The sequence below is a fragment of the Stegodyphus dumicola genome, chromosome 3, assembly GCF_044657685.1.
Source record: "Stegodyphus dumicola isolate Sdum_Otavi_A_Nest chromosome 3, ASM4465768v1".
NCBI classification, from domain to species: Eukaryota; Metazoa; Arthropoda; class Arachnida; order Araneae; family Eresidae; genus Stegodyphus; species Stegodyphus dumicola.
The window spans coordinates 260,558,827-260,571,586 of NC_140770.1; the positions used below are offsets into that span (position 1 = coordinate 260,558,827).

Below are 12,760 nucleotides of genomic sequence, written 5' to 3' on the forward strand. Positions count from 1 at the left end.
GTGGGATTGATATCAATTATGATCTTCCTGTTTGGTATCAGAATCAGTCAAATGAATGGATGAATGCTACAATATTTAATGAATTGTTTCATCAGCAGCAAAGCAACAGGCAGCCATAAGCTCAAATTAGTTCTTATAGGCAAAGAAAAAAAAAAAAAAAAAAAAAAACCCGGGTGTTTAAAAATGCAAAAAAATACACTAGTGGGATTGATATCAATTATGATCTTCCTGTTTGGTATCAGAATCAGTCAAATGAATGGATGAATGCTACAATATTTAATGAATTGTTTCATCAGCAGTTCGTTCCATCTGTGGGAAAGTTTTTAAAATGAAAAAATCTACCAAGGAAGGCAATTCTCTTTCTAGACAATGCCTCATTTCCATCCTGATGCAGAACAATTAGGAGACTAAGATATAAGAGCCATGTTTTTCCCTCCTAACATAACTTCAATGTGTCAGCTGATGGACCAGGGCATTTTGGAGGCATTGAAGAAAATATACAGACATAAAGTTCTTTCACCTTTTATCCTAGCCATGGATGAAGGGTGTGATATGACCAAGAAACTGAAGAAAATAGATATGTTGGATGGATAGTTCATTCTTGGAGTGAAATCCAGCAGATAAGCCTCATTCGTTCCTGGACTATTCAGAAAATAAAATTCACAAAAGCGCAGAAGAGACAGAAAACTGTGAAATAGTTGGCTTACTTCAAAAAATTCCAGACTGCGAAGAAGTTACTGATAGTGGTGTTGCAGAATGGATGGGACAATATGAAAATTGTGAACTTTAGGAGAAGCACTGGGATCCTCCTTGATCCTCCTCCGGTTATTGATGCTTATGACACTCTTAAAAAAAGATTAATTGAAGTATTTTCTGACTCTAAAGAACAAAAATGAAAAAAAAAAAAAAAAAAAAAAAAAAATTTTGAGAGACGTTGGGCTGATCTTTGGAATATGGTAACTGGTAGTTTGGTGACATTTTGGAGGCGATAAAGGTTACTACTACCTAGGACTTTGGTAATAATGTGAGAAGCACTCAGTTCCGATTACGCATTATTTTGTGTGAGGGAAATGAGAGATCATGAGATATGTCATGTGACATTAATGGACGAATTACAGTTCTTTAATCGGAAAAGGGGGTTAATTTGGAAAAATTATTTTGTATTAAGCTTCATTGTGTGTTGTGTGAAATAGTGTTGATTAGTTTTCGGATTGCATGGCGTTATGTAAAGTGAATTCTAAATTTTTAATGCGTTTATCTGATAATAATAATAAGTTGAGATTGTGTGAAAGGAAGGATATTACAGTTAAGTTTAAATGGCGGTGCAAGAAATATGGTGAAAATGGACATTTTGTGAAAAGGAGTGTAAGGAAGGGTATGTGGTTTGCTGAAAGTGACTTAAAGTGAAACTTTAGGAGAAGCACTGGGGAAAGATACTGTGGATAAAAGTGAAGGTGAATCAGAAAACTTAGAGCTTGAAAACAACAGAAAAGCTAAAATGAATACCCATAGTGAAGGACTGAAGGCTGCTGAAAGAATGCTCCATTTCTGGTATGGATATTTTGATCCTCTGTTGCTCATGGGATGAAGCTGCATGACGACAGAATGAGTGTGAGAGACAATCGCACAATACTTTTCTACCAACTACTACTAATAATTTTTCTTCATTTTTTGCATGTAAGCTTTTTATTATTATTATCTTAGGGTATTTGTTCTTTTTATGACTCCTATATTGCTAGAACATGACATAAAAATATCAACATTAATTTAATTGTATGCCGTACTGTGCTACAAATGTCTAGAGTAATTTACAGTTAAATATTACAAGTTCTGAAAAATCCACTCCTTATTCCATAAAACTCAACCATATAAACTTAGTCCATATTATGTCAAGTTCGTGGGACTAGTGTATATTTAATTCTTTGAAAACCAAAGCCTTTGCCAAACTGTATGTTAAAATACTGAACCACCCGAAATGGTTTTAGAGAGTTGTGGGGCTACCTCCCTCCCACATTTCTTCGGCACTTCGAGTTCTCCTCTTTGCGCATGCGTAACATCCCTGCGCGACTGCAAAAGAGAATTTTTGCCTTCTGTTTTTACAAGTTCTTGTACACGTTTTACTCATTACTGGTTTACGTTATTTATTGTCATGTACATATTTTGATTAATTAAAGAATTAATTTTTCTAAATTGGGTGTCTAGCCATTAATCAGACTCTAAATTGGTGACCCGGATGTGATTGGTGGCATTAAGAAGAACATGTTTTTAATCGTTCGAACATGCCTGTTAACGACGATACTATCGTTTCAACGCAAGCACCTGAAATCAACAGAATCTCAGTTAAAGTACTGCCATTTTGGAAAGATAATCCAAGTATTTGGTTTTGCCAGATTAAAAGCCAGTTCTTTAATAGTGGGATAACTGCCGATATCACAAAATACCATATAGTGGTAGGCCACATCAAGACTGACATCTTAAGTCAGGTAATAATTGATCCTCCTCCGGTTATTGATGCTTATGACACTCTTAAAAAAAGATTAATTGAAATATTTTCTGACTTTTGAAGAACAAAAATAAAAATGAAAAAAAAAAAAAAAAAAAAAAAAAAAAAAAAAAAACTTTTGAGAGACGTTGGGCTGATCTTTGGAATATGGTAACTGGTAGTTTGGTGACATTTTGGAGGCGATAAAGGTTACTACTACCTAGGACTTTGGTAATAATGTGAGAAGCACTCAGTTCCGATTACGCATTATTTTGTGTGAGGGAAATGAGAGATCATGAGATATGTCATGTGACATTAATGGACGAATTACAGTTCTTTAATCGGAAAAGGGGGTTAATTTGGAAAAATTATTTTGTATTAAGCTTCATTGTGTGTTGTGTGAAATAGTGTTGATTAGTTTTCGGATTGCATGGCGTTATGTAAAGTGAATTCTAAATTTTTAATGCGTTTATCTGATAATAATAATAAGTTGAGATTGTGTGAAAGGAAGGATATTACAGTTAAGTTTAAATGGCGGTGCAAGAAATATGGTGAAAATGGACATTTTGTGAAAAGGAGTGTAAGGAAGGGTATGTGGTTTGCTGAAAGTGACTTAAAGTGAAACTTTAGGAGAAGCACTGGGGAAAGATACTGTGGATAAAAGTGAAGGTGAATCAGAAAACTTAGAGCTTGAAAACAACAGAAAAGCTAAAATGAATACCCATAGTGAAGGACTGAAGGCTGCTGAAAGAATGCTCCGTTTCTGGTATGGATATTTTGATCCTCCGTTGCTCATGGGATGAAGCTGCATGACGACAGAATGAGTGTGAGAGACAATCGCACAATACTTTTCTACCAACTACTACTAATAATTTTTCTTCATTTTTTGCATGTAAGCTTTTTATTATTATTATCTTAGGGTATTTGTTCTTTTTATGACTCCTATATTGCTAGAACATGACATAAAAATATCAACATTAATTTAATTGTATGCCGTACTGTGCTACAAATGTCTAGAGTAATTTACAGTTAAATATTACAAGTTCTGAAAAATCCACTCCTTATTCCATAAAACTCAACCATATAAACTTAGTCCATATTATGTCAAGTTCGTGGGACTAGTGTATATTTAATTCTTTGAAAACCAAAGCCTTTGCCAAACTGTATGTTAAAATACTGAACCACCCGAAATGGTTTTAGAGAGTTGTGGGGCTACCTCCCTCCCACATTTCTTCGGCACTTCGAGTTCTCCTCTTTGCGCATGCGTAACATCCCTGCGCGACTGCAAAAGAGAATTTTTGCCTTCTGTTTTTACAAGTTCTTGTACACGTTTTACTCATTACTGGTTTACGTTATTTATTGTCATGTACATATTTTGATTAATTAAAGAATTAATTTTTCTAAATTGGGTGTCTAGCCATTAATCAGACTCTAAATTGGTGACCCGGATGTGATTGGTGGCATTAAGAAGAACATGTTTTTAATCGTTCGAACATGCCTGTTAACGACGATACTATCGTTTCAACGCAAGCACCTGAAATCAACAGAATCTCAGTTAAAGTACTGCCATTTTGGAAAGATAATCCAAGTATTTGGTTTTGCCAGATTAAAAGCCAGTTCTTTAATAGTGGGATAACTGCCGATATCACAAAATACCATATAGTGGTAGGCCACATCAAGACTGACATCTTAAGTCAGGTAATAATTGATCCTCCTCTGGTTATTGATGCTTATGACACTCTTAAAAAAAGATTAATTGAAATATTTTCTGACTTTTGAAGAACAAAAATAAAAATGAAAAAAAAAAAAAAAAAAAAAAAAAAACTTTTGAGAGACGTTGGGCTGATCTTTGGAATATGGTAACTGGTAGTTTGGTGACATTTTGGAGGCGATAAAGGTTACTACCTAGGACTTTGGTAATAATGTGAGAAGCACTCAGTTCCAATTACGCATTATTTTGTGTGAGGGAAATGAGAGATCATGAGATATGTCATGTGACATTAATGGACGAATTACAGTTCTTTAATTGGAAAAGGGGGTTAATTTGGAAAAATTATTTTGTATTAAGCTTCATTGTGTGTTGTGTGAAATAGTGTTGATTAGTTTTCGGATTGCATGGCGCTATGTAAAGTGAATTCTAAATTTTTAATGCGTTTATCTGATAATAATAATAAGTTGAGATTGTGTGAAAGGAAGGATATTACAGTTAAGTTTAAATGGCGGTGCAAGAAATATGGTGAAAATGGACATTTTGTGAAAAGGAGTGTAAGGAAGGGTATGTGGTTTGCTGAAAGTAGTTTGAGTACAGGTGAAATCTTATTAATTTCTTATTACTTGGTGAATAGACTTCCAGTTGACTACTGGATTTAGGATTTAGAAATTAACAGTAGTACTGCAGCCACGTTATGAAGATTCTGAAGAAGATTAGGTAAGTTAGTATTTTTAATCATTTGAGGATATTATTTTTATGCATTGTTCTAAATGTAAGGAGTAAATAAATTAATGTGGTATTATTGGAAAATTATTATTAGCAATGATTTAGTTTAAAGTAATTAGGATTGTAATCTAATTTTTATTAATTTAATGTATGTGCTTATTTATATTTTAAGTAGTGTTTTTAAATTTAATTATATTTTAATTTAATGATCATGATTTTGTGAGTTATATATTTGTAGTATTTTGGAATACGTTTGAGTAGTATACGTTGAGTATTTTCATGCATTTTCGTGAAATTTTTCTAATTTATGAGAAAAAAGCAGTGGATATAGTGAAGAGTGTGCGCAATGCCACTTTTGTGCAATTCTGGGATGTTTTTTTAAGTAAAAATAAGTCAACGTGTACATGGTTTAGTGATATTTTAATTAAATGATAGTTATTTTGTGAATTTTATGTTTGTAGGAATTTGGTATACGTTTCAGTTGAAGTAAACGTGTATGGAAATAATTTAAATATTTGACACTAATTATTTGTAACTATTTTTAATGTTTGTGTATAAATTCGTTCCTGACGTTTATAATATAGATAATTTAGAGGTAAAAGTTTTTGGATATTTTATACGTGGAAATGTTCATCCTTGGAAAGGGTATATACTTTTTCGCGATGAGGTAATTTCATATATGTGCTTTTTACCGGATTTAAAGATTCACAAAATTTTCATGCATTTTCATGAAATTTTTCTAATTTATGACAAAAAAGCAGTGTACATGGATATAGTGAAGAGTGTGCGCAATGCCATTTTTGTGCAATTCTGGGATGTGTTTTTAAGTAAAAATAAGTTGACGTGTACATGGTTTAGTAATATTTTAATTAAATGATAGTTATTTTGTGAATTTTATGTTTGTAGGAATTTGGTATACGTTTCAGTTGAAGTAAACGTGTATGGAAATAATTTAAATATTTGACACTAAGTATTTGTAACTATTTTTAATGTTTGTGTATAAATTCATTAGTGACATTTATAATATAATAGATAATTTAGAGGTAAAAGCTTTTGGATATTTTATTTATTTTATACGTGGAAATGTTCATCCTTGGAAAGGGTATGTACTTTTTCGCGATCAGGTAATTTCATATATGTGCTTTTTATCGAGTTTAAAGATTAAGAAAATTTTTGTGCAAATTTTTGTAATTTATGAGAAAACAGTAATGTAGATGGATAAAGTTAAGAGTGTGTGCAATGCCATTTTTGTGCAATTCTGGGATGTTTTTTAAGTAAAAATAAGTCGACGTGTAAATGGTTTATGTGTATGTGCTATTCTGAAAAACGCGCAAGGAGTTTGCAATTCTGCACTTTTTCCCAATTTTGCAGTTAATATTTGTTATGATTAAGCAGTTTTGTTACGTAAAATTTCTAGCATAAGTGTAATTCGGCTAGTAGATTGTTGGAAAAAGTGTTGAGTAAATAAAAAGAAAAGAAACATGTCTTTACTTCATGAAGACAAAATGGCGGTGAAAAAAAAATAGAGGAATGCTGTAGCAGAGTTGGTCGCCAAATTTTCGCCAAGTTACCATAATCCAAAGATCAACCAGACATTGATTTAGGTGACTAGTGCCCACCTGTTTTACTCTGACAAATGCAAGAACTGGCGAGACCTCTTGTCGGAACTGAATTACTAAAATCATTGTGGCTTCAACGCCTTCCGGCCCAGATGCAAGCCATATTGGCCTCTTTTGATATCAAACTTAAAAAATTAGCAGCTATTGCTGATAAAATCTCTGACATCAGAAGTCCTACTCAGCTTCATGCAGTGCACGTGAAATCAAAAGTAACTAATTCTACTGATACAAGTGATGCTTTAGATAATTTACAGAAATAAATATCTGATTTAAATACAAAAAGTAGATAAACTTTTTACATTGTACTCTCGTGTTCGATCTCACTCCCGTGGTCGTTCTAATTCTAGATCTAGATCCTTACCTACAACTAAACAAACCAAAAACACATCCATGTGTTGGTACCACACAAAGTTTGGCAAAATAGCTGTTAAATGCAACAAACCTTGCACTTTTAAATCAGAAAAACTAGATGGTCAAGTGTGTGTGATGACGAACGGCATACGCCAAAATAATTGTCGTCTCCTTGTATATGAAAAATCTTTAAGAACACACTTTTTGCTTGACACAGGCACTAAATTGTCTGTTTTACCTCCTACTCCACAAAACTGATTAAACCAACATCATTGTTCAATTTAATTGCAGCAAATGGTACCAAAATTGATATATATATGGAAAATGTTTAGTCAATTTAGACATATGTCTACGCCGAATTTTTCCATGGCCTTTTACTATTGCTAATGTTTCGCGACCAATTTTGGGTGCAGACTTTTTAAGTAATTATGGTATTCTTGTTAATTTGAAATCAAAAAATTAATTGACAGCATGACTAACATTGAGTCAGATGACAAGATATCATGGGATACTGTACCCAAAATTACAGTTTTACAACTGTTACATGTGTTTAATGATTTACTTAAAATATATGATTCTCTGCTTCAAGATGTTTTAAAACAGAATTTGGATAACAATACCCTTGGAATTACGCACACAATCAAAACTAAAGGTTCTCCAGTAGCAGCTAAGGCTAGGACAAATTGGCTGCCGCAAAAGCAAAATTCACTTATTTAGTGCAAAAAGGTATTTGTAGCCCTTCTAAAAGCTGCTGGAGTAGTCCTCTGCACATGGTAAAAATACCGGATGGGTCTTGGTGGCCTTGTAGAGACTACCGTAAATTAAATTCAATCACCGTTCCAGATAATTATTCAATTAGACATCTACATGACTTTACATCTAATTCGGGCAATAAAACTGTTTTTTCAACATTAGACCTCAACAAGGCATATTACCAGGCACCAATGAATAAAGAGGAGATACCAAAAACGGCAAACCCCTTTCGGATTATTTGAGTTCAACTACATGACATGTGGTTTACATAATGCTGCACAAAACCATGCAAAGATTACTCGATCAAATTATGTCAGATTTAAATTTCTGTTCTGCCTATATAAATGATATTTTGATTGCTTCATCATCCCTCGATGAACATATACTTCATATCAAAGAAGTTTTTAAGAGGTTGAAAAGTCATAATTTGACTGTCAACCTTCCTAAATGCACATTTGCTGTAGATTGCGTAAAATTTTTATGTCACATTATGGTATGGAATCATTCCTTTACCTCAGAGAAAATTAAAGTTATCCCATATTTTCCCAAACACAAAACTGTTAATGAACTGAAACATTTTTTGGGAATTCTTAATTTCCATAGGAGATATTTAAATCATGCTGCTGAAGTTTAACTTCCTTTAAATGCAAACTTGCCAACCTATCACACTCAAAAATCAGGAGACTTTTTTAAGAAATCAGGAGATTTTTCACAATGTTAAAAAGACTTTTTAAATGATAAAAATATAGTTTTTAATAACGAATTAACTTTAAAAAGTTACTAATTCTTAAATGCAAGCAACACAAAAATACCTTACACATAAAAAACATTTTTATTACTTGCATCGTTTAAGGAAAAAAAAAAAAAAAAAAAAAGACTAATCAGTTTTCAGACAAATGTTATGAACAGTGGCAGATTTTGCTTTTGTTAAGAAACTTTAATTTTGTTCATAGCAATTGCCACGTAGGCTTGCTTTCGCTAATAAAAGTTTTTCTAATGCGTCATCACTAATATTAGTTATGCAGCTGTTGGAACTGTTTCAATATTTCCTTCCTTTTAGAACTCCTTCCAATATAATAATAAATATCAACAATGTGTTTATCTACATTTATTGGTAAAGAAGCTGCCCCTTTTTCAGCTGCTAAATTTAAGAGGTGACAGGTGCACCTCATAATCTGGAAATCTGAATTTTCCTTTCTTAAGATGCCTGCAACAACAGTCTTCAAGCCTATTATTACTAGTGCATTATCAGCACCAAGTGCACAGCAAATTATCAAGAGGGACTGCATTTTCTTTTTAAGTTTTAATAATTAGCTGTGCTATATCAAAGCCTGTCGAATGTCCTTCTAAAGTGGGGACAGAAAGTAAACTTCACTTAATTTCTGAAGACTCTGGATTAAAAAAAGAACAATTGGATACAGTTTTGAATCGGTATTATTGCTTCCATTCATAAAGAGGCAGGACGGAGCAGTTTTAATGCAATCAATAACTAAAGATTTATTTTTCAAACCCATTTCCTTAACAATTGTACATGTTTTGGTCCTTGCACTTGAGTATTTCTTAGCGATTTCACTATCGGGAAAAATTTTTCTAAATAAAGCTGCAATGTGATCTGATGCATTCAGTGGCAGGTTGTGCTCTAGTAAAAAGGCAGAGAACAGACATTCTGCAATAATAAATTTTCGGTCCTTTGTTTCCAAAGAAAAATTTAATTTTTTGTTTTTTTCAAAACAACTCATGTTGTCTTTGTGTTTTTGTGTACGCACATGTTTGAGAACATCCGCCCTTCCACCATGTGAAAGCGAAAAATCGCAACGACAGACAGGACACATCGCAAATTTATTACATTTCCTTGAGGAAATAATAAAAGGAAAGTCAACTGTGTACGATTTTTGAAACGTACACGAGTATTTCACCTTTCTCACAGACATAACAAAAGATGATAATTTCTAAAACTATTTCCCGAAGGCACGTGTACTCACACAACTCAGGACAAGATGAATGAAATAACTAAAGAACATACAACTAACAGCTTTGAGCTTGCATTGTGCTCATTGGCCGATATATGGCAGATGACACGCAGTGGAGCTTTATACCCATTGGAGAACTGGAGAACGACGTTTCTGGATACGTATGCTCTCACTCACAAAGCAGAAATTCTCATCTGATTCGCAAAGTTTTGTTTTAGATATAATCTAGATAAAATTCAATTGCTTTCAGACATCCAAAATCACTTTTTTTTTTTGTTCATATAACAAAGTATTAAGCCAAGTTCCATAAAAATAATGAGAAATTAAGAATAAGAAAAAGTCAGGAGAAATATATTGTAAATCAGGTTGGCGGGATAGTGGTTGAAAATCGGGAGAGTTGGCAACTCTGTAAATGGTATGCTCGGACGTTGTAAGAAAAATGACAAAACACCTTTAAATTGGTCAATAGACACTGAAACAGCCTTTGACTTGTGTAAACAGCTTCTGACACAGGCTACAAGCTTAGTCCACCCAGATCCAAAAAAGAAAATTGCTCTCATGTGCGACGCATCAGACAAAGCCATAGGTGCTTGCGTCCAACAACTCGGTGCTCAAACATGGGAACCATTAGGATTTTTCTCTAGAAAATTGAGTGATACAGAACAAAAGTACAGCATGTACTATCGAGAACTGTTGGCAATATTTGCCGCTATCAAATACTTCAGATATCTGCTTGAAGGTATGAACTTTCAAGTATTTACAGATCATAAACCACTCAAAAAAGCATTTTCCCAAAAGTATGACAAGCTCTCACCTCGACAAATTAATCAACTTAATTTTATCAGCCAGTTCACTACTGATATTCAACATGTGAGTGGTGCAGAAAATGGACCAGCCGATGGTCTTTCGCGCATCGAAATGGTTGCTAATGTCATTCCTATTAACTACGAATCTATGTTGAAAGCACAAGAGTGACACTGTACTCCAATCTTTTTTAGAAAAAGAAAATCCAGTTCTGCAATTAAAGAAGATAAAAATGCCTGAGAATTCTATAGAACTGTATTGCGACATTTCACATGGTAAAATCTGTCCTTTTGTTCCAGACATAGAAAACTTGTCTTTTCAGCTCTGCCTAATCTTTCCCATCCTGGACCTAAAGCAATGCTGAAATTAATTAGTGACCGATTTGTCTGGCCCGGAATGAAAAAGGGATGTCGCGAACTTCACTAAAACTTGCCTACAATGTCAAAAGGCTAAATGTACACTCTCATTTAACTACTTTTATAGTTCCAGATGAACATTTTTCTCATATCAATATAGATTTGATTGGACCTCTTCCAAGGCTGGATCTCAAGATTCAGTGTGTCTGCTCAGATCCCCACTGATCGTGGAAGCCAATTTTGTAGTGAACTCTTTCGAGAACTAGCAAGGAATTTTGGTATTCGCCTTTCTCACACCACCGCGTATTACCCACAAGCCAATGGCATCATTGAAAGGTGGCACAGACCCCTCAAACAATCCATAATGTGTCACACATCTGTACACTGGACTATTGCATTGCCTTCAGTTCTTTTGGAACTTCGGACTGCTTTCAAAAGGGAACTTAACTGCTCTCCAGCCGAACTGGTGTATGGCCAAATTTTGCGTCTTCCGGGACAATTCTTTATGCCTCCTGACAGCAACATTCCGAGGAGTGATTTCCTATAAAATTGAATGATAATCTAGAAAATCTTCGCCTGACTGCTACTACCAATCACTCTAAAAAACAGATCTTTGTGTATAAACACTTGGATAAATGTTCTCATGCTTTTCTAAGTGTAGATACGGTAAAACCTTCCTTGCATACACCTTACACGGGTCCATACAAAGTATTTCGATGTGGTGATAAAACTTTTATCATATGTAAACAAGGACATGATATCACTGTGTCTATCGACAGAGTAAAACCTGCTTATTTAGTCCCAGATGATGTATCTGAACCTCCTAGTTCAACTGATGTGTATAAGGCCTCATTGCAGCAACAAACCTATCCAGTAAATAAACAGCCACTTGAAAAAAAGTGCTTCTACAAAAGCAAATTATCAAACTCGTTCAGGACGCCATGTCCACTTCCCCAAACGATTTGTGGAAGACTAATTTTTTTCCTCTTTTTTTTTTTTTTTTTTTAGATTTTTAGCGGATTTTCTTTTTCCAGGAAGGGAGATGGTGTGGGGCTACCTCCCCGCTTCGAGTTCTCCTCTTCGCACATACACAATAAGAATACCATCTCTGCGCGACTGCAAAAGAGAACTTTCGCCTTCTGTTTTTACAAGTTTATGTACGCGTTTTACTCATCACCAAGATTCCTGTTACTTATTGTAATGTACATATTTTGATTAATTAAAGAATTTATTTTTCTAAATTGGGTGTCTAGCCATTAATCAGACCCCAAAGAGTTGCAGAAATTTCCTCCCCTGCCCATCCATTAACACACACAGAAGAGTGACATATACAAATGACATCCCTTCTACTTCGAACAAATAAAGATAAGAAATCACAAATAAATCCTTTTAGGGAAAGTTGTCTGCAATAAACTGATACAATGTATTTGGGGAAACTGCACCTGCTACTTAATACCTTAGCGGAGGAAAGAAAACAACATCAAAATTTCGGCCGTTTGAATGAAAGCCGTCTGGGGCGTTATGGTCTTCAGAGAGATATATACATATCATACAGATACACAAGTTTATATAGAGTTTAACAATTAAATGTATTAAAATTACAAAGCTTGGTAATAACATTCAGTATGACCTAAAATTTAAAGAATTTTCTTCTTACCCGCAAATATCTTTTGTTTCTTGAACTATCTTTTTCAATTCTTCTGGCGACAGTTGGAGCTAATAAGAAAATTTTAGGAATGAGTAAAATATATTTGGAAAAACATAAATATGAACGTTAAAAAGTAATGAAAAAATACTTTATCAGGTTTAGATTTTGCCACTCCTTGTGGAATCCATGTCAAACAAGGCACAAAATTCATTTCGTAACGAATTCAAAAATACAAATTAAAAAAATAACACACGTGTATTCGCACCGAAATAAACAGACGAAAAGACTTTTGCAGTGCACTGCGACGTTCGGTCTTTGAGCTAGGAGGTAAAATGCTTGG

General features: G+C 33.9%; 1 protein-coding gene across 1 annotated transcript in view; it reads right to left on the reverse strand.

Moving 5' to 3' along the window:
* The window catches only part of nclb (PWP1 homolog no child left behind), a 55,376-nt gene extending 42,651 nt beyond the window's left edge, over positions 1-12,725 (reverse strand). Inside the window, exons 1-2 of the mRNA XM_035368068.2 lie at positions 12,569-12,725; positions 12,430-12,488 (exon numbers count right to left, since the gene is read on the reverse strand). Coding sequence (XP_035223959.1) covers positions 12,430-12,488; positions 12,569-12,631 — 122 coding nt within the window. The 5' untranslated portion in view covers positions 12,632-12,725. The remainder of the gene's footprint in view (positions 1-12,429; positions 12,489-12,568) is intronic.
* Between the last annotated feature and the right edge of the window lie 35 nt (positions 12,726-12,760).